This window comes from Malus sylvestris, chromosome 14 (genome assembly GCF_916048215.2).
Source record: "Malus sylvestris chromosome 14, drMalSylv7.2, whole genome shotgun sequence".
Taxonomy (NCBI): domain Eukaryota; kingdom Viridiplantae; phylum Streptophyta; class Magnoliopsida; order Rosales; family Rosaceae; genus Malus; species Malus sylvestris.
This window is the reverse complement of record NC_062273.1, coordinates 13992208-14014030: the sequence shown is the minus strand read 5'-3', so window position 1 is coordinate 14014030 and position 21823 is coordinate 13992208. Positions and strand designations below refer to the sequence as shown.

General features: G+C 38.2%; 2 protein-coding genes, 1 long non-coding RNA gene and 1 pseudogene across 6 annotated transcripts; all 4 read left to right on the top strand.

The window, feature by feature from the left end:
• The first annotated feature begins 903 nt into the window (after positions 1-903).
• On the top strand, positions 904-1774 carry LOC126599817 (uncharacterized). Its single transcript, XR_007615242.1, has 4 exons — positions 904-1081; positions 1196-1276; positions 1370-1463; positions 1578-1774. It is a non-coding gene; the product is annotated as an uncharacterized LOC126599817 (long non-coding RNA).
• A 2563-nt stretch (positions 1775-4337) lies between these two features.
• LOC126601034 (small nucleolar RNA R71) lies at positions 4338-4445 on the top strand (annotated as a pseudogene).
• A 3063-nt stretch (positions 4446-7508) lies between these two features.
• Positions 7509-9437, top strand: LOC126599813 (LIM domain-containing protein WLIM2b-like). Its single transcript, XM_050266264.1, has 5 exons — positions 7509-7901; positions 8335-8434; positions 8547-8569; positions 8675-8764; positions 8908-9437. Exons 1-5 carry the CDS (start codon positions 7767-7769, stop codon positions 9226-9228), a joined length of 669 nt encoding a protein of 222 aa, XP_050122221.1. The 5' UTR covers positions 7509-7766; the 3' UTR covers positions 9229-9437.
• A 9567-nt stretch (positions 9438-19004) lies between these two features.
• Positions 19005-21077, top strand: LOC126599812 (uncharacterized). Of its 4 annotated transcripts, none has more exons than XR_007615240.1 (4): positions 19005-19346; positions 19634-20446; positions 20529-20656; positions 20738-21077. XR_007615240.1 is itself a non-coding variant. In XM_050266261.1 (4 exons), the coding sequence occupies exons 2-4, from the start codon at positions 20050-20052 to the stop codon at positions 20943-20945; spliced, it is 741 nt and encodes a 246-aa protein (XP_050122218.1). In that variant the 5' UTR covers positions 19005-19346; positions 19634-20049; the 3' UTR covers positions 20946-21077. The 4 variants fall into 4 exon arrangements, 2 of the variants coding, with proteins under 2 accessions (XP_050122218.1, XP_050122219.1); XM_050266261.1 differs by having other exon boundaries at positions 20521-20656; XR_007615239.1 differs by lacking the exon at positions 20529-20656 and having other exon boundaries at positions 19634-20413; positions 20913-21077.
• The last annotated feature ends 746 nt before the right edge of the window (positions 21078-21823 follow it).

The following is a 21823-nucleotide window of genomic DNA, read 5'->3' as shown; positions in this document are numbered from 1 at the left end:
GTTGAAGGGTGGAACTACGAACTTGCTGAGGTGCGCTGACAAAAATGTGGAGAAGTAAAACACTAATGCACACTTTGGGGATTCAGACGCAGGACCTGGTAGTTGGGAACTTGCGAAGACGCGCTAGCCAACACTTACAAGCCCCACGTGTGTCAATTCCTAGCAACAATTACAATATAAGCTGGGGCAGCAGCTGCATTTGTCAATTAAAAAACCCGAGCACCATAGGATTCCGTTTCACTAGCCTCAATCCATGAGCCACCAAACGGCTCCCTGTCTCCCATTTTGAAAATGTCCCTATCCCAACAGACATGACAGGCCACATGTCACGCATCCATATGATGAATTCCTTAGGATTCTAAAAGAAAGGCTCAGATGCACCCATTTCTCTCCCTTCTAATTTTTATTATTTTTTTCGTTTCAAGAAACTCCAACCCTCTCTCACTAAAAACCCAAACGTACATCCATGTCAGAAATAAGTCTCCCATTTTCCTCAACCCACTCTCTCTTTTGCTCTCAGACCCCATATCTCTTTAAAATGAAAATTAGATCTCCAAAATGGAAAGAGTTTGCCTTATCTCTCTTGAAAATCTGAAAAGTCTTTTTAAGCTCTCCGTTGTCTTCTCAGTTTTCTCTCATTTGTGAGAACCCGAGCCGCTCCTCTCGTTTCGCTTAGACCCCAGCTCTCTCACATTTCTAACCTCCTCATTCATTGCAGCTTCTTCTTACCCCCTAAACACTGCATCCGTAGACTTCCATAACCCAGCAACAACCATACCTCCGTGAATACCTAGCCTTGGTGGGAAATCTGAAAAACTGCAATGCGAAAGGTAAATCATTCTCAAATCTTTTGATTTCCTGTTCAGATTTATTTATTTGAGGAAAATGTACAAAATATAACACATGCATGTGGTGTTATCTGTTTGAGGACCCCCAATAATTTCAAATATGAGACAATAACACAAGAACAACACCCTGAGTCGCCATCTCTTCTCAACCAAATCATGTGTCTCCCAAGCCTCAAGCCATCACAAATTCGAGTTCTAAGCATGCAGATCGAGACCATTGCACACATGCAACGGTAATCATCTCCCACTTGGTTCAATATGCATGTCTCTTAGCTTGCGAAAAATCTCTCAAAGCTATATTGTCGTGATGAGTCTATATAGAAGCTTACAGTGATGTTCTTCTGTAGTAGGTACCTGAGATTTACAAAGAGACTGAAGAGACTAACTCAAAAAAAAATTCCCAAACTCACGGATCTGCAAATTTTGAGGTAAAACCCGTAACCCTTTTGAGTGATTGACGATGATCTGATATTTGAATAATAAAACTACTACTGGGACTAAAAAATGACACCCAAATCCAGCGTACAACCGAGAGAAAACAAGCTTAAGCTGCCGGTCTAATGGTCCAGAAGGCAAAATAAATGGCAAATGTCTCGGCCTCTGCAAATCATAAAGGTAAAGATCTCGCTCTTCTGCAGTAGCTAAACTCAACATTTACATGTTCAACGATAGTTCATTATAATGCCATATTTATCCTATATGTACTCATATTTTTTGCTCTTTATGTAGGGGTATACGGATCCATGATAGAGCCAAGGAAACAAAAGTAAACACACAAGCTCAACGGACGAAAACAGCACAGGCCGCATGACCCAGATTGGTGCATCTGGGAGGTAAAATCTGAATCCCTGCAAGTGAAGTTGTTGTAGATCTGGTAATAATAGTTGTATTCAATTCTGTGGTGTATGGAGCTGTGATTTTAACTTTGCTTCTCCTCTATGCATCCCAAAACTGAGCTGCAGAAAATTAAGTTCTCAAAATTATGTTTATGTGTTGGATCTGCAACAATCACCCCCAAACTTGCATCTGTGAATGACTTTATGTTGACTGTTTTAAATTTCCAGCTTAGTGTAGATGTGGTTGATGTTAATATAGACTTGCTGCTGGGTGCATGATTCTAGTATAGGATGCTCTTTATTTTCCATGTTTTCAACCTGCAATTAACCAATAAATGTGAATATTAAAAATGGAGCTAAAATCAACATGCATAAATAAAGAAAGCGACATATTCTTTGATTTTTCATGGTTTTTTTTTTTTTTTTTTTTTTTTTGAAAACTTAGGTATATATATGCATCTAGAAATTTAACTTATAATAAAAAAAATCAAACGAAAAAAATAAAATAAGGAAAGAGTTTAGAAAAATTGGGTTGCCTCCCAACAAGCGCTTTATTTTAAGTCTGTAGCTAGACGTTGCAGAACTCCGGTGGCTAGATCACTGGTGCCTTCAGAGTCAAAGACTCGCTTTCACCAAATTTCCCTATGCATGGTTTTAGTTGATATTTCTTGACCTTGAGCAAACAACCTTTGCCCTCTGGTTCAATGTCCACGTTACCGTTTTGAAAAACCTGCTTAACCATATAAGGGCCTTTCCACCGAGATTCTTGTCTCGCTGGAACTAACTTGAAACTGGTATTCAACAGCCACACCTTTTTACCAGGCTGTATTTTCTTAACATCTGGGCTGCGTGGTAAATTTTCATGTTTTTTCATAGTGTTAATTGGCTGGTCATCATGTAGCACCCTTTGCTGGTGTGGTTTAGGACTTACGCAATCACGAGTCAAATTCGAAGGCTTTATGGACAAATGGTCAGTTGATGATCTGCTCATAAACTCGGCACTTGGTAAACCATCCAATGCATCAACACGCATGCATTCTTGCTTGTCACCTGAATGTATGCTTGCTTCAAACAACTTGAAAACAGCAGTTTGATCTTCAACCCAGAATGTTAATGTTCAGGCTTCAACGTCAATAAGAGTCCGGGCTGTTGCCAGAAATGGGCTGCCCAAAATGATGGGTGTTGTCGAATCCTCATCCATGTCCAACACCATAAAATCAGCCGGTAAATATAAATTGTCAACCTTCACAATAACATCTTCAATGACTCCTCTAGGGTAGGTAATTGAACGGTCAGGCAATTGAATAATACTGGAGGTTGACTTCAGCTCACCTTCACCTAAACGTTTAAAAACAGAATAAGGCATTAAGTTTACACTTGCACCTAAATCAATTAAAGAACTACTAAAATCACAATTTCCAATGGTGCAAGAGAAAGTAAAACTCCCTGGATCTTTTTTCTTTGGAGGTAATTTAAGCACTAGGATTGCACTGCACTGTTCTGTAAGAATCACTTTTCAAAATCAACGAGCTTCTTTTTCTTTGTGCAAACATCCTTCAAACATTTGGCATAAGATGGAATGTTCTTGATTGCATCAATTAATGGGTAGATTAATCTGAACTTTTGACAAAGTCTTCATAAAATCTGTTAACTGTTGATCTTTAGCTTTAGGTCTCAACCTTTCTGGATAAGGCATAGGAGGCTCGTAAACACGTTCTGCAGTTTATGTGGTAGCTTCTGCAGTATTTTCGGATCTGTCTTGGGACTGCCCAGAATCTGCAGAAATTTCAGAATCTGCAAAAACTACAGATTTAGTTTGGGGTTGTTCTGCTGCCTGCGAATTTCCAACAGAATTTTCATGTCTGTTGTAACTTTTGCCAAACCGTAAAGTCTGTATAGCATTGCATTCTTCTCATCCTCTTGGATTAGGTATTGTTTGACTAGGAAATGTACCCGGAGCTCTTTCTGAAACCTGCAAAGCAATTCGCCCAATTTGTTTTTCCATATGTTTCATTGATGCATGCAAATTTTGGATTTCGTGAGTGGTAGTATTTGCTAATTTTTCAATTGCAACCTCCCAAGCAGCCTTAGGTGCAGCAAGTTGCTGCACCTGCTCTTGAAATTGAGGCCTAGAGTGCTGATCTTTGTCCCACTTTAAATTAGGATGATCTCTCCAACCTGGGTTGTAGACATTTGAATACAGGTCATATCTGGGACGTTGAAAATTATTAAATGAATTAACCTGCTTCGCTATAAATTCCGGATAAGCATCTTTATATGGACAGCTCAAAAAATCATGATTTGTCAAGCTGCAAATGTTGCAGGCAGCTTGTAAAGGCTGCTGTACAGCAACCTGTGAACCTAAAATTCTTTGTAATAACATGTCAAATTTTGCATCAAATCTTTCAAGCTTTTTCTCCATTTTTTCAATTTGTGCCGACACATATGGTGAACCATTAGACATCTCAAAAACAGACCTAGATTGTGGCTGCTCAACTGCCCACTGTTGTGTATCTGCTGCCATTTTTTCAATTAACAAACAAGCCTCTTGTGCATTTTTATCTTTGTACGAACCTCCGCATGAAGCGTTGACAAGAGTTTTTGTAGTCATATTCAACCCTCTGAAAAATATATGCATTTGATCAGTAGTGTTAATACCTGAATGTGGACATTTTCTAATCAACTCTTTGAACCGTTCCCACGCCTCATGAAACTCTTCATTTGGTTTTTGGGCAAATGATAAAATCTGAGTTCTCATATCAAGAGTCTTTGAAGCTGGATAATACTTGTTTAAAAAATTTTCACTACGTTGGGCCCAAGTCGTAATGCTTCTAGATGGGAGTGTGAGAAACCATCTCCTTGCTTGATCTTTCAGAGTGTAAGGAAATAAACGGAGCTTAATAGATTCGACTGAAAATCCTCTCACCAAAATATTTTTTGCACCCCATTAAAAATTCTGCAATATGCATGTTTGGATCATTAGATGATAACCCATGAAATGTAGGTAGAATATTCAACATGTGCTGCTTTATTTCAAATATAGACCCTTCCTCCACTGCCGTATAAGTAATACAACTTGGTATATTTGTGGTATGGGTTGTCACTGAATCACCCAGGAGCAGACCAACCTCTGGAATTACAAATGCCATTTTTTCTTTACTGTGCAGGTCTCCAAAATTTAAAGACTGTAGAAAAGTTCCCTGCAGAGGAGGAACCTTCTGCAAAATTTGCTCCCTGCGTTTCCTCCTTCAATTCTGCTCAAGTTCTGGATCAAGTGGAATCAATTTCTGCACAGTTGAACGGGTGCTGACCATGCACAGATTTCTGAAATCTGCACTGCTGTACTATTGTAATCTGTAAAACTAATATAAAAATGAAAATTAATTTTTTTTATATGTATTAACAGCAATAACTAATTGACAATCTGATTAGATGGAATTATTTTAAATAATCCCCGGCAACGGCGCCATTTTCTTGATAGGATTTTTACTACTCATGTGAACGGGCTTAAATCTTCTATTTTACTTGCAAGAGTCACAAGGTTATTGTAGTATAAACGGATCTCGTAAGGTTGTCTCCACAGGGATTATTAAATAATTCGAAACTAATCAGATTCCATTTAATTATTGTAACGTAGAAGTTGAGATGATTGATTTTATAACCTACTTAAATTAAAAACGAATTTAACTATTAAAGATAAGACAATCTACAATATTAAAACTAGAGAGAAAAGAAACAGTTTTGGGAGAATCAAATTAAGAAAACAGTAGGGTTTCACCATCACATAGCAATCCTATAAACTTTTACCAATTACTTATGATCTACACATGCCACTTTGAAGGTTAGATTTTCCTTTTCATATTCTACTTGGAACCTCCAACATAGAACGTATGCAACCCGTTCGGTCGTTCGGATCAAATCTGAACATGAAAGACTCATTATGCTTTATGAAAATCCTTTGAAAAACCATGCAATCCTTCAGACGTGGTATTCATCCTAAGTGAAATTACAATTATTAATCACAAGAAGCCAGCGTCAATTTCAGGGAACCCTTCGACCAAAATTGCATCAAATTACTTTTCTAAAGATCCTAATGGTGATCAGGCATTAAGACAATTAGATAGTTTTAATCCCGGTGATTAATAATTTAAAGTGTGCATGCAATCAATCATAAGCAATTAAATAAAAATCACATATTCATGCTAAGGCTCAAGGCTTCGCCCTAGCAAAAGAAATTAGTTACGCATATTCATAATTGAAATCATAGAAAATATTATTAAGAAAAGGATTGAAAACACCTTCAAGTAGAAAATCTCCAAAACCCTAGCCCTTCTCGCTGTCTCCAAAATTGCATAAAATAAAGCGTAGAGAAAAACTGGGCCAAGCAATATATCTGCTAAGCCTCCACACAAAACCCTAAAAACAGGTCCTTTATTCCCCCTAGGAAACTAAAATTAATAATAAAATAAAATAAAAAACATAACCCTAAATTAAATGGTAAAATTCGCCTAAAATCTGAACAGCCACGTTTTGGACCCATAAGCTGCTCCAAAACTGGCCCAATATAGCTGGATTTAATGTTTGGAATATTCTGAACACTTCTCCAGAAGGTCACGAACCCATCCGAGGTCATCTTGGAGTCCAAAAACGCAATTTAAGCACAAAAACGTCATTTTCCAGCACTGCGCATCGCTCATTTATTTTATCGCCAGAAAATAACCACTTGGTGGAAAAATCCCGAAGTTTGATACGATCAAGCTAAGTGACTCACGAACGTCTTCCAACTAGAATTACTCCAAAATTCGTCCATTTGGTCCTGTTTTTCTCCAGAGGAAGTCGGAAGTCCTATATTGAAAATACAATTCAAAGTATCAAAATTCTTCCAAAATATTAACCAAAATATACTAAGATTAGGGTAAAATATATAATATAAAATATACTCATCAATTCAATTGACATGCAATTCCAACCACCTTGATTTCCTCTCTGAGGCACATGTTTTTTCTAAAGTCTAGTCTGATACCAATGATCTCGGTGAACTTCTCTAGCTTTATTGCCCCCTCCACCGCCTGATTCTTTCTAGAGTTTTACAGTTTTTTTTTTTTTTTTTTATATATATTTCTAGTCAATTTACATTTCAAGTCTTGTAGCTTGGCCTATCGGCTTAGATTTTACTTTTATAAATGTTTGTAATCTCGGCTTAATCATGAAAATCATTTGCATTCTATTTCTTGTTTTAGTTTCCATTTCTCTTTCATTTACGTTTAGGCAAAAACATACAAAGTTACATTGAATTATAAGTCCTCATTCACTCGAGGCACATAAAAGCACTTAACCGAACCAACTTCTCACTCAGTCCACACTCATTTTGTTAAGAAGCCTGATTTATGCGCAACTTCCACACACACTCAAACCTAAATATTGTTGGTTGGAAGCCTCAAACAATGGCTCACCTGTTCTCTCTTCCTGTCGAGTTATCCAATGGCATTGAGACTGAAAGCCACACTCAAGGCAAATACGTGTTGAACCCAGTCTAAACTCTGTCCGAGTTTTGACACCAACATAGCCATTTGAGTTAAACTTCTGTTCTCATAGTTTATGTACTTGCACTTTTAATTCTCTATTTATCAATTGGCTCATAATCTATGATCTAAATATGGTAATTATCCAGATTGAACAAACTAAAACTTATCTGGCCCCTATTTGTAAAAGACTCAGTCAAGCAATCTGGCATATTGAATTTAATCCCATAATTAGGAGAGTAATTTTCTGTTTATCCTCCAAAAAGTAATTGAACTTTCTTCACGTGTCCTCCATATACCATGCAATTCACCTTCTCCACTCACTAACCCATTTGATTATGGACCTGTAATCTCTACTTTTGCCAACTACAAGAAAAGCTGTGAGGTCGTGGAAAAATATCCGAGTTAGTTCAATCTCTGTCAAAATTCCAAGCAATTTAGAGATTGAACTTTCACGGTTTCTTGCTGAACGCTCATTACATCTCGTTGCAATATCCTTCTGTCCTAGCGATTAAACCATCTTTTTTGTGTTGATTGGTATATTTGCGAAAACAGGAAAAATGTCGTTCAGCGGGACCCAACAGAAATGCAAGGCTTGTGATAAGACTGTTCATTTCATTGACCAGTTATCTGCTGATGGTATTGCCTACCATAAGACCTGCTTCAAATGTAGTCACTGCAATGGACAACTTTCGGTAGGTCCTATATGCATGACAATTTATGTACTGTTTTCATCTTTCTTCATCCTTGTATCTGAGGTCTTAGTTCGATTTTCCTCTACTTAAGTATTGCTTGTATAAAAAAATTAAAAAAATTAAAAAATTAACAGTTACAATCGTCTTCCTGTTAAATGTGAATTTGCCTCTTAGAAAAATTTAAGAACTTAATTAAGGACTAGGTTTTTTCTTATCAATGTGGGATGAGAAAATTCGAACTTGAGACATCTTTCAATATTAGAAATAAAAAAAATCCTTACACCAATAGCTACCAAGTAAGATTTTGCCTTCGAATAAAAATTGGCCCTTCTAAATAAACTCAGTCAGTGGCTACCGGCTTTTGAAGGATCTTAATAAAGAAATCGACAAGATGTGGATGGAGAATGATGTAGTTGTTTGTTTGTTTTTACAGATGAGTAGCTACTCATCCATGGATGAAGTCCTATATTGCAAGCCTCATTTCGAGCAACTCTTCAAGGAGACTGGCAGCTTTTCTAAGAAATTTCAGACATGTAAGATTCCTTTTCCCATTGCAATTTTCTTGGTATATATAAAAATCTTTTTCCTTTTCCTTCTGTAGTATTGATTAGCTAAATTTCTTCTGTTCAACCTTGTCTGATGCAGCTGGAAAGTCACAAACTGAATTGGTAACATCGTATCCCTTCAATACATTATTATGTGTCTAATGCTTTTATTTTTATATAGACATGTTGTGGTAAAACTTATACATTCTTTTCTCTTTGTATGTACAGACTAGGACCCCTAGCAAACTGTCCTCTATGTTCTCTGGGACCGTAGACAAATGTGCTGTATGCACCAAAACTGTGTATCCACTAGAGAAGGTTTGAGTCCCCCTAAAATTCCAATTCAAAATCTTTCATTCTACACTTCAAAATTAATATTTTATTATTTTAGAAATTCACACAAAAAGTGCAGAAAAACAATCTGGGAGTGTAAATAACATTTTTGCCATAATTTGCGACAGGTTACCATGGAGGGAGCGTTCTACCACAAGTCATGCTTTAGGTGTAACCATGGTGGTTGCTTCCTCTCACCATCAAACTGTGCTGCTTTGGATGGCATTCTTTACTGCAAACACCACTTTGCCCAATTGTTCAAGGAGAAGGGTAGCTACAACCACCTCACCAAGACTGCTTCACTAAAGAAAAAAGGAGCTCCAATGTCAGAACTGAAACCTAATGAATCGCAAGCAAAACAGGCAGAAGTAACAGAAGAAGCAAAACCAGAATCAAAAGCAGAAGCAGCCCAAGAGACACAAGATTCAGCCCCACAAGAGCAATTATGATAATTTGCATCAACCATGTTGCATTAAGTTTGTGTGTGGTGTTGGGATTTTTAGAAGCAGGTCCAAAGGGCTTCTATAATTGTGTCACTTCCACCAAATGCCAGATGGAGGGAAACATTTTCTTTGTAAAGCATTTGAATTGAAGTCTTGTGAAATTGAAAAGCTTGTTGAACAGTGAATTTCAATATATTGAAGTGAGTCAAAATTAATTTTCTCTGGCAAATGCGACAAAAAATTGTTCCATCATGTGATTCTTTGTGGGTATTCATCTTCAAGTATGAGTGAGTGATCAAAACTTGAACTAGATATGGTGAGCACATGTGTTTTCTGATTGTTAGGGTATATGCGTTTTGATTGAACCAGTATAGCTACATTTTACTGCATATACATGAAGTATTCCAAATGTCTCTGATAGAAAATCAAGGACATGTTCAATTGTTTTGGAACTGATGTGAACACATTATTTTTCTCCACATGCACACCCCATGACCATTAGATAAAATACAGTAAAGAAAATCAATAAACAGAAGCAAATAGAGTGTGCAAAATGGAAACAAATGGTGTACAAAAATCATCTCTCTTAAACTTATGGGATATTAATTACTAATACGTATATCGATATTAGCAAAAATATATGTTATGTTGTAGCCTATTTTATCTGACAATAGGAAGGGGGCCGGCGGCAAGGAGAAGAGAGATTGAGAGAGATATGTTTGTAGAATTGTAGGGGAATGTGTGTGCTATCCCTCTTACATAGTGTCTTTATTTATAATAGTCAAAGGAGAGAAGAAATTCCTTCATCCCCAAGGAATACAAGTTCTAATAGGAAAGGATAACTAGAATCAAATCTAATCTAGATTTACACAATCACACTTAAACTAGGAAAGTTTGTAACACTCCCCCTTGACTATGTAAATACCCAAGGTAGATTTAGCATCATGCAGAGGTTGAGGAAGTCGACTCGTCGGCATTGATTCTAAGGAACAACGCTTATTCTCAATAAGGTAAGAACTTGCATAAGTAAGTAAGTCTCACTAGAAAACCCTAAGGCTATGGCAAAAACCCAAGAAGGGACAAAATCCATAGTCTAAGGAAAAATGTGTGAGAAATACAAAGTCAAAAGAAACGTCTACGAGACGTCATCAGGGACATGACCAGCCCAAGGTGGGTGCCTTGTTAAAACCTAGTTAGGTAGCAAAAACCTAGTGGGAAAAATGCTCCTAATCGTAGGGAAAAAGAGTACATGAAGATTAAGCAGGTATTCTTCAGGATACTCCCCTTGAGTTTGACACAATTCCAAAGAGAAATAGCAATGTTACAACTCAGAAAGTTTACGCATACCAATTCCATGAACAAGCTTCTAAAACGTCATCTTCGGCAATGATTTGGTGAAAAGGTCGGCCAGATCGTCTTGTGAACGAATTAGTGTGACTTCAATGTTCTGATGCTCTTGTTGTTGATGTGAAAAAAAGAACTTTGGTGCAATGTGCTTGGTGTTGTCTGCTTTGATATAACCTTTCTTGAACTATTCGATGCATGCTGCGTTATCTTCAAAGATCATCATCAGGACATCAAGGAGGGATAAAGATCACAGGAGCTTCAAATATGGCCTACTACTACTCTTAACTAAAAGCATTCACGAGTTGCTTCATTCAAGGCGAGAATTTCAACATGGTTGACGAGGTGGCAACTAAGGTATGTTTAGTTGACCTCCAAGAGATTATGGTGCCTCCAAAGGTAAAGATATAACTCGTTTGAGAGTGCGCCTTGTGCGGATAAAATAAGCATCCTGCATCGGCATAACCAACAAGGCAATAATCGACTCAAGAAGCAGAGGGTGCGCATCGCTTGAGGATCTGTAAGGATAGAACAAGCCAAAATCCGTAGTACCTTTAAGGTAACGGAAGATGTATTTCACGCCATTTCAGTGTCTGCGTGTTGGTGCATTACTGTATCCTGCCAAAAGATTAACAGCAAAGGAGATGTCGAGTCTAGTGCATTGAGCTAAGTACAATAAAGCGCATATTGCACTTAAATAAGGAACTTTAGGCTCCAAAATATCTTCATCGTCCTCCTTTGGACGGAATGAATCTCGTTTTGCATCTAGCGATCGAATGACCATAGGGGTACTCGAAAGCTTCACTTTATCCTCATTAAAGCGGCGCAACACCTTCTGGGTGTAGTTCGATTGATGTACTAGGATTCCATCTGAACAATGATTTATCTTGAAACCAAGACAGTATCGACTCTTATTTAGATCTTTCATCTCAAATTTCGACTTCAGGTGCGCGGCAGTTCATGCGAGCTCTTCAGGAGTTCTGATGAGATTTATGTCATCGACATATACTGCAACAATCGCAAATCCAGAATATGACTTCTTAATGAACACACAAGGACATAATTCATTGTTCACATATCCCTGACTAGTCAAATACTCAATCAAACGGTTATACCACATTATTCCGGATTGTTTCAAACCGTAAAGTGAATGCCTCAGCCAAATTGAGAGCGTGTTCTGGGGTTTAGAAATATTTGAACCAGCCAATGTAAGTCCTTCGAGAACTTTCATATAAATTTATGTATCAAGATCCCTATAGAGATACGCAGTTACTATGTCCATCAGCTACATACTTAGTTTTTCAGAAACTACCAAACTGATAAGGTAGCGAAAGTGATCACATCCATAACAAGTGAATAAGTTTCGTTAAAGTCAATCCCAGGGCGTTGTGAGAAGCCTTATGCAACAAAACGAGCTTTGCAACATACAATTTCGTTCTTCTCATTGCGTTTCCGAATGAAAACCCACTTGTAGCCAACGGGCTTCATATGTGGAATAGTAGGAGCTACAAGTCCAAACACTTTACATTTCATAAGTGAATCAAGTTTGACTTAGATTGCTTGTTTCCAGTTTGACCAATCAGTTCTACATTGACATTCATCAATGAAACCCGGTTCAATGTCATCGCTCAACATGATCTCAGTAGCTATTGTATATGCTAATGCATCATCGACAATCATCTCATTTTTATGCCATACATCATCTAAGCTAGCATAATAGACCAAAATCTCACGATTCTCGGGAGGAGGATTCGTCTCTTCAAGGACGCTTCCATAACTAGAATTTCCTCATGAGTTGGATAGAATGAGTAAGCGATAATCAGATTCACGGTGGGCTCTTCAGGACCTTGTGTCGTGGATTTCCTCTTCCAAGGGTGTGAATCCTTTGAACCAAGGGGTTTGCCATGCTTTTGTGTAAGGGCAGATGATTGGCTAACCGTTAATATACGTGGATCACCAAGATTGGTGCCCCGGGCCTCTAGGAGTGAAGTTCATCGTACATTTGGTACATCCATCTTTGCAAGCGTATTCGCAGCTGGAATATGTGATCTTGTCATTCACGCTAAATCAGTGAAAGCATCTGGCATGCTCTGGAGATCTAATAAGCGTTGCACTTTAGTTTCAAATTGAGTGGTGCAAGGATCTAAATGAGACAAAGTGGGAGTCGTCCACGATAATTCACGTCATTCTTCAGGAACATTAACGTTCTTATCTAACCTTAACGAAGGGCAGACTGTCTCATAAAAGTGACAATCTGCAAAACGAGCAGTAAACAGATCGTTTGTGAAAGTTTCTAAGTAACGAATAATCGAAGGAGAATTGTATCCGACATAAATTCCCATCCTTCGTTGAGGCACCACTTTTGTACGTAAGGGCATCAAAATTGGCACATTTACCGAAAACAAAAGCGGAGGGGAGGGGGGTTCGGCCACTATGTGGAATTCAACCCCATTGTGCAATTTTAACTAACTAAAATTGTTTATGTCTAAGATTCTAATCTTCCATAAGGGTGGTATCCTCTTGAAAGTCAGAAACCTCAATCCTTGTAGTCTCTGATTCGCCCACCAACAAGAAGTTTGATTCAAACTTCTTACGACGAGAATGATATTCAGCTATAACCTTCTGGGGAGCTCGGCAAACATGGGACCAATGGTCCTTTGAACCATAACGATAGCACATGTCCCCATCCATGGTTTCAGGTGCTTTGCCTTTATTCTTGAAGTTCGGGGCCTTGGAAGTGAGGTTTGAGTGCTTTTGGGATTGGTTTCCTCCCTTGGATGGGCTTTGACTCTGTTGACCTTCGCAGGGTGGCTTCTGGCGGTTGATTTGTGCTATAATGTGCTTCAAGCACAGCAATCGCCCTAGTAGGTCGAGCTTAATGATTCTTCATCAACAACTGGTTCTGTTTTTCAGCGAGAAGTAAAACAGAGATCAAATCTGAGAATTTAGTGAACTTCTGAGCTTTATATTATTGCTACAGGACAATATTAGAAGCAGAGAAGGTCGAATAGGTCTTTTCCAGGAGATCCTCTTCGGTCAAAGTTTCGTTACAAAACTTGAGAAGTGATCAGATTCGACAAATTTCATAATTATATTCATTCACAAACTTAAAGTCTTGGAAGTGCAAATGTTGCCAGTCATGTCTTGCTTTAGGCAAGAATATGTCCTTTTGGTGATCAAAACGATCAGCCAAAGTGACCCATAGTGCACGTGGATCCTCTTCATCAAGGTATTCAATTTGCAAGGCGTCATGGATATGTCTTCGAATGAAGATCATAGTAAAGGCTTTTTCAACTTCGTCAATAGGGTTGTCCATTTCTTCTTCAATGGCGGGAAAAAATCTTTGCACTAAGGTAGAGTTTCACATCTTGGACCCACTTGAGGTAGTTCCTTCCAGAGACCTCTAAAGCGGTGAAGTCGAGTTTATTCAAATTTACATGTTCCTATCACAAAATAGATGGACAAGATGTGGTTCGTGTAATGGAGAAAAACAATCCATTCACATAGGAGTAGAACATACAGGTTCTAATAGACATGTATTAGTTTATTTTTGTATGAAAAAACTTCGGGTTTTCGTGGGTGATGTTTTTAAATGAAAACTTCAGGTTTTCAAACAAGGCATGTTTTTAAGAAACTTCAGGTTGCGAAGTAATTATGAACTTCAGGTTCATATGTTTCTGTAGGCAAACACAAATATATACACAAAAATATGCCACAAGAATATATGCAAATAGAACTTCAGGTCTACAATTATAGTTGAATTAATTATTTGGACTTTAGGCCAAATTTTAAAGTGTGGGTGAAAAATATAAAACCATTGGGCCTAAAGTAATTAGGCAAATAAACTCGTGGCCCAAAAGAAGGCCTAAGACCATGGGTGGCTTAATAAAATGGGTGTCGTGCATCCCAGGCCCAAGAATGGGTTGGGTTGGTCTTGAGTCAAGCAAGCATGCAGGCCCTTGCATCACAAGGTAATTAGGCTAGATGCGCAAGCCCAAAAAAATAAAAGGAAGGCTCGTAAAGGGCACGACTCACCTGTGATGCGGCGCATGGGAGACGGTAGGAGCCCAGTGGGCTCGACTGCGTTTGTGGGCCAGATAATCACCAAAGCCCAACGACCTGGTGATGTGGATAAAAAAACCAATGGCACAAGCAAGGCCCAACATCCTGGGTGCTATACGAATGGACAAAAAGCAAATTGAAGCCCGCTAGGGCTCGAGTGTGATTTCCAAAATACCCTAGTGGCGCCAGGTGTGGGGATCCGCCAGATTCAGTTGATGACGTCGCTTCAGGTGACGTTTCCATGGTCGGTGCAAGCTATGGTTCATTGGAGAACCTATTATTTGTCAGCGGAGATGAAATCTCAACGTTAAGGGAGGGGGAACCGAAGGAATTCAGCTGATTCGAATGAAAAACCCATGAAATTCTTCTGGAATTTGAAGAAATCGTTGGTGAAAACAATAGGTTTTGTCCAATTTACACAACTATCGGCTGTGTTTCATCGAAAAATCAATGAGGAGGACCTGGGCTTCATGTCGTGGGTCAGGACAAGGTGTTTCAAACGCACCGTTTTCGGTTCAGGCTTGCGGCCTGGGTTTTAATATTGGGCTTGGTTTGCCAGGCCTTCACAGGCTGGTGGCCTGGTGCTGGCGACTTGCACGGTGCCAGGTCAGAGGTTTAAAAAACCCCATTGTTTCCCAATTCCAATTTTTTTTTCTCAATTCAATTCATATATAATTCAAATTGATGCATATGCAATTCAATAATTTTAATGCATGTACATATATTTGATGCAATTCATGGCAAATATCAAATTCACATAATTCAACAATTATGAATATAATTCATACACAATTTATGTAGAATCTAAAACTCTAAAAACGTAAAGTTAGGTCATGCATTATAGTGAATGTTCATGCTATCAGGGCTGCAAAAATGTCGAGATAAAAACCGTTATTTTGAAAGAACCTGATTGCATGATGATATGGATGAATTGGTTTGATGTAGAAAATATCCTCGTCAAATTCCTAAGCGTAGTGATAGGAGCATGCTAATAACGTGTTGTAGCCTATTTTATCTAACAATGGGAAGGGGGCTGACGGCAAGAAGAAGGGAGATTGAGAGAGATGTGTTTATAGAATTGTAGGGGAATGTGTGTTATCCCTCCTACATAGTGCCTTTATTTATAGTAGTAAAATGGGAGAAGAAATTCCTCATCCCCAAGGAATACAAGTTGTAATAGGAAAGGATAACTAGAATCAAATCTAATATAGGATTTACACAATCACACTTAAACTAGGAAAGTTTACAACATGTTAAAAAATAATATTGACTAGCAATTCATCTACCACTGGCAAATTGCAAGGGCTAGTGGTGTATTTAGATGTATTAAAAGGTCTCAATTTCTACCCCCGAGCGATGTCCACGGTCAAATTCTACGTAACCACGTTCACAGCATGTGGTTGATTGAAAAAAAAATCACGCACTAAAGCCGTTGTGGATCACTAATTGACCACGTCCCGAGATTTATATGTGATCAAAAATTGTTATTTACCATGTAATTACTATGTCCAGGTAAATTTGTATTTTTAAGGGGTTCATTAAGTCTGTGGTAGATAACCTTCTTTTACAATTGATATTACACTGAAATTCACCGAAGCATTACCTTTTTCTTTTAAGGGGCTCATTAAGTACCAATTTGGCACAGCTAAAATTATTAAAAAAAAAAAAAAACAGCTATGAAAAAAATTTGGGGTGTAAAATGTGTTTGGTAAATGTAAAAATAAGTGCTTCTTTTCAAAGTTCCAACCAAAATAAGCAGAAACATGGAAGCAGCATTTTACTGCTTCTCAAAACCAACTTTTTTACAAAGTGGGCGGATGAACAATAAAGTTTAATGAAACTTTCTTAAACCCAATTATGCCCTCTTTCTCCTTCTTATTTCCATCATCATATCAAATCATCGAATCCGATTGTTCGAAAGGACGAGGTCCCTCAGCGAGTCGAGTCTAGCACTTGATGCAAGCTGAAGATATATGGGATGAAGGAATGATTGTTGATTACCAAGGTCGAATTCAGATAGCACCAAGGTTGAATTCAGAGAGCTCTATTTCACTAACACGATTGAATTCAGAAAGCTCTGGCGAATTTAGAAAGCTCTATTCACTGACACACAGAGACAGCTCGTGGAAACCCAGGTCGAATTCATCGTCTTGAGCCCGAAGTACCCGAATTCGAACAACAATTTCTTCTTCAGCACCCCACTTCGAAGAAGCCCTTCCATTGAAGTTATTTGGACCCCGATTCGAGGACGATGGACCGTTAGTGTTAGCGACGAAGGCATGATGGCATTTAGTTGAGGCTGTCCCATTAAGACCTTGTTGTGACGACGACGCCGAGAACTCTCTGTAGAGAAAAAGGCAAGGATGGTGATTGCACTTACCCGCCCTCCAATGGTAGCATACCTTATGGTTCTTTGACAGGTCGAATTGCTGCCCATAGTCTGTGAAAGACTCGTTTGCTTCCCCCTTCGTCTACATCCATTAGCTACGGATTCGAATCTCTCTCTCGAGGATCGGCGATTTTGGTGATTGGGAAGAGGAGAGAACAGAAGGTTAGAGGGGAGGGATTTGGATCTTGAGCTGTGAAATCCGCCGGAGATTTTGGTGATTGGGAAGGGGAGAGAACAGAGGGTTGCAAGGGAGGGATTTGGATCTTGAGCTATGACCCGAAAATGATGAAGATTGAAGATGAAATTATAAATAAAATATAAAATAAATTATTATATCACATTTAATATTATACTTTTTAGTCATTTAACAAAATCATAGCAGTTTTACATAAAATTTACCAAACACTTGAACATTGTTTTTTTTGTTAAAAGCACTTTTACAATAAAAGTTTACCAAACACTTAACTACTTTATTTTGCACCTGATTATTTTTACAGCACAACGGAAGCGGTTTTTTTTTTTTTAAAAAAGCACAACAATACCAAACTAACCTTAAGTCTGTGGTAGATAACCTTCTTTTACAATTGATATTACACTGAAATTCACCGAAGCATTACCTTTTTCTTTAATGGCAATGTCTCTAAATATCTCACAAATTTTTTAACAGCAATGTTGTGGAGCTAAAAATTATTTAAAAAATTATGAAAGCAACACATGAACTTTTGGGTTAAAAAAATGAAATTACTCTCGCCGCACATTGGGATTTCTACGCGAATGCAACAGATAATAACGGTTCAATCAAGGAAGAGTCAAAGGTGATCAATATGGATAGAGATTTTTCAATGTGACTAGTCCTTTATCGGCTGGCTCCGGGGTAGTACACAATTTGTTATTATATAAATGGTGGAATATGTGTTAAAAGTTAATAACTTAAAAAATAAAAATTTTCACTATTTATATAAAAACACATGGTGTACCACCCTTGTTCTAGTCATAATGAAAAATTTCTCTAATATGAAATTTATTTCATATTCCACCATCACTCCTCATCAATCCCTTATTGATTTTATTCAAAAGATAATTCCTTTGTTGTTTTTATTCAAAATATAACTCCTAAAACTTCCTATTTAAATTAGGAATAATTTCCATGTTAATTGCAAAATATTATTTCACCTAATATCTTGCAATTATTCACACATTATCACCAAACATGGCCGACCACTCTTCACCCAAAGGGGCCGACCAACCTCCTATATATACCTCACTTATACTACTAAAATGATAAGCCATTTGCTATCCACAAACTCTTAAATACATTATTTTCAGAATTCTAACTTTAACATCGGAGATTCTTCGGTCGAAGCCCCCATTCATCATGGGTGTGTGAGGCCTTTTGCCTTAATCTTAGGTTTTATTGGTTTGCAGGTGCATTTTTGTCAAAGGAAGAGATGGTGGGAATTTGTATCTACAAATGTGACTTTTATTTTGTCAAATGATAGATGTGTTAGATCAAGTGTTAGATTAGGAGGCCAACAGAGTTCAAATCCACATCATAGTGCAAGAATGACACTCCTCTCTACCACTGTGGTAGAGAACCACTTGCGGCAATGTCATTTGACTTCCCATAAAAAATTGTAAAATTACACGCTTCGCGCTCTCCGGCGAATAATAAAACTTGTTCGTTCCCCAAAGGAATAGGGTCCTCTCCGGATCCTCATAAAAAGGATCCGGAGGATCAATCAATCGTGTCCGCTCATCGTACATCGTGCGGTTAAAAATCATTTTAAATTTTTAATTTAAAATTGAATATAAATAGTACCTAACAAAAACTGGCCACACGATGTAGGATGAATGAACACGATTAATTGATCTCCGAGCCCCCTACAAAAAGAATCTAAGAGGAACCAAATCCCCTCCCTCATGGGCAAATCACATTGGCAGTTGAAATTTGATCTTAACTGTCTAAAAGTTCTCAATAGCCCGTGTGATTTGCTCAGAGGTTCAACCTCGGTCAGGATGGATCCGGTTCCTCCGGAGAGGATCCTTGTCCTTCCCAAAAATCTCCAAAACCTTACCTTGGCACTCTCTCTATCTCTCTCTATAAATGGACAGTTTCTCTCTTTCCCTCGCCACCAACACCACCCCTTTCTTTCTCACTCACACTTGTCTTCTTCCTTCACTTTCTTCCACAACCCAAATTTTCCCTTCGAGGAACAAGAAATGCGTTGTTTTTAGTTCTAGGGAAGAACCGAAGCTTGACCCTTTGAACCAAATGGAGCTCAAGTTCGGCCGCTTGATTGGGGAGGACCCCAAACTTACGATTGCCAAGGTATGTGTGTGTTGTGCTTGTTATTTCACACCAGTTGTTTGATAAAAGTTGCATATGAACTTGTCAGAATTGGTAGATAAACTTTTTAGTTTCTTTAAGATGTTATTATTTTTAAATTATAGATTTTGAGTAGAAAAGGCAAATCCAGAAGCTAGTTCTCTGTTTATATGTATGTATATGTGTGTGTGTGTGTGTGTGTGTGTGTGTGTGTGTGTGTGTGTTATGAATGCATAGTGGTTCTATTGGAATATAGTTTTATTTGAGAATGTTGTTGTTTTGTATTGTAGATATTGGGTAGAAAAGCAAACCCAGAAGCTAGTTATATGGATATTGAGAAAAGTTTTTACAAGAACAAGGGTAAAATTGTTGAGATAAAGGAGGTACCTTTTGATGGGGCCAAGGAAGTTCGGACCATCGAAGAAAAGGAGTTAACTTTTGATGGGCCCAAGGAAGTTCAGTCATCTAGGTCATTGAATGGTTTGAACTTGGTTCGACCGGTGCCAAAGAAAGGAGTTAAATTTGAAGTGGATGATAAGCCAAGAGTGTCGCAAATTAAGAACCTGAGACGCCCAGTTTCCAAGCCTGTGGAACCTACTAAAGGTAGTGTTCCTAATGTTATTTTGAGAAACCGAGTTTGTTTAATGAGGATGACATTGAAGATGTTCTTTCGAGGTTGAGAATTAAACCAAATTTGTCGTTGAAGATGAGGGTTGAGCAACCAAAGGAGAAATTTAGTGATATGATGTTGTTGAGAAAGCCCCAACCGGTGAGTGTTGATGAAAGTAGCGAAAATAAACAAGAGCAATCTAGTGATGCAAATAAGAATATCATTGGTAATGCAGAAATAGAGAAGTGGAGGGAAGAAGAAAATGATAAAGTTCATGGTTTTACGCTATTAGAAAAACCCAAAGCAAATTGCGTCAAAACAAAGAGTGAAGACGATAGTGAGCACTTTGAGAATGGCGAATCTAGTATGGCTGATGTTGTTGAAGATAATGATAGCTCCAAGGATTTGTCCGAATTTACGGCATCTAACACAATACGTAACAATCTTGAAGAATCCAAAGGTGGTCCTGGTCAAAAGGATGATTCCCTTATAAGTACTACTTTATGTTGCTTTACAGAATTTCTTCAGCTAGGATTGTCAAATTAATCTTGTGCTTGAAATTTTAAGGATTGCAGCCATATGAGCAGAGCAATATGGAGTCCGGTGATGAGGTATCTGCTTCGAGTGAACTATCTGGTACAAACTTACCTGTTTCTGACGTTGACTTGTCGATAGACACTGCAATACAAGGAAAACCAAAAAGGTAACTGAAATGGGTTTTCATATATCTATATCTCCACCCTAAGTTTATATTTTGCTTGATTAGCAGGTTGTTTTCTTATAGATTAAACAAATCTGTTAAAGAAGAAATGGGTTTTCATAAAGTGAAGACGATAGTGAGCACTCTGAGAATGGCGAATCTAGTATGGCTGATGCTGTTGAAGATAATGATAGCTCCAAGGATTTGTCCGAATTTACAGCATCTAACACAATATGTAACAATCTTGAAGAATCCAAAGGTGGTCCTGGTCAAAAGGATGATTCCCTTATAGATACTACTTTATGTTGCGTTACAGAATTTCTTCAGCTAGGATTGTCAAATTAATCTTGTGCTTGAAATTTTAAAAGGAGAAAAACAAGCCATTTTCAAAGAGAAAGTAATCACCCAATGTGTGTGGGATAGAGAAGGGGAAGCTAGCCAAAGGTGGGATTCCATGGCTAGTTGTATCCGAAAAGTAGCAAAAAAGGTATTAGGAGAGTCCAAGAGCTTTGCTCCACACCAAAAGGAATCTTGGTGGTGGAATGAGGAGATGCAAACAAAGGTGAAGGCTAAGAAGGAATGTTGTAAAGCCTTATACAAGGATAGGACCGATGAAAATGGTGAAAGGTATAGAAGAGTGAAGCAAGAGGCGAAGAAAGCTGTGAGAGAAGCTAAGTTAGTGGCTTATGACGATATGTATAAGCGACTAGATACCAAAGAAGGAGAGTTGGATATCTATAAACTAGCTAGAGTAAGGGAAAAGAAGACAAGGGACCTAAACCAACTGAGGTGCATCAAGGATGAGGATGGAAAGGTTCTTGCTACAGAGAACGCGGTCAAAGACAGATGGAGAGGTTATTTTCATAATCTTTTCAATGAAGGACATGAAATGAGTACTTCTTTAGGGGAGTTGAGTAACTCAGAAGAGTGTAAAAAACTACTCCTTTTATCGTCGAATCAGGAAGGAAGAACTGGTTGTAGCTTTGAAGAAGATGAAGCATAGAAAAGCAGTGGGCCCAGATGATATACCGATCAAAGTGTGGAAAGTCTTGGGAGAGACAGGTATAGCATGGCTCACTGACCTTTTCAATAGGATTTTGAAAACGAAGAAGATGCCAAATGAGTGGTGAAAGAGCACTTTGGTGCCTATCTACAAAAATAAGGGCGACA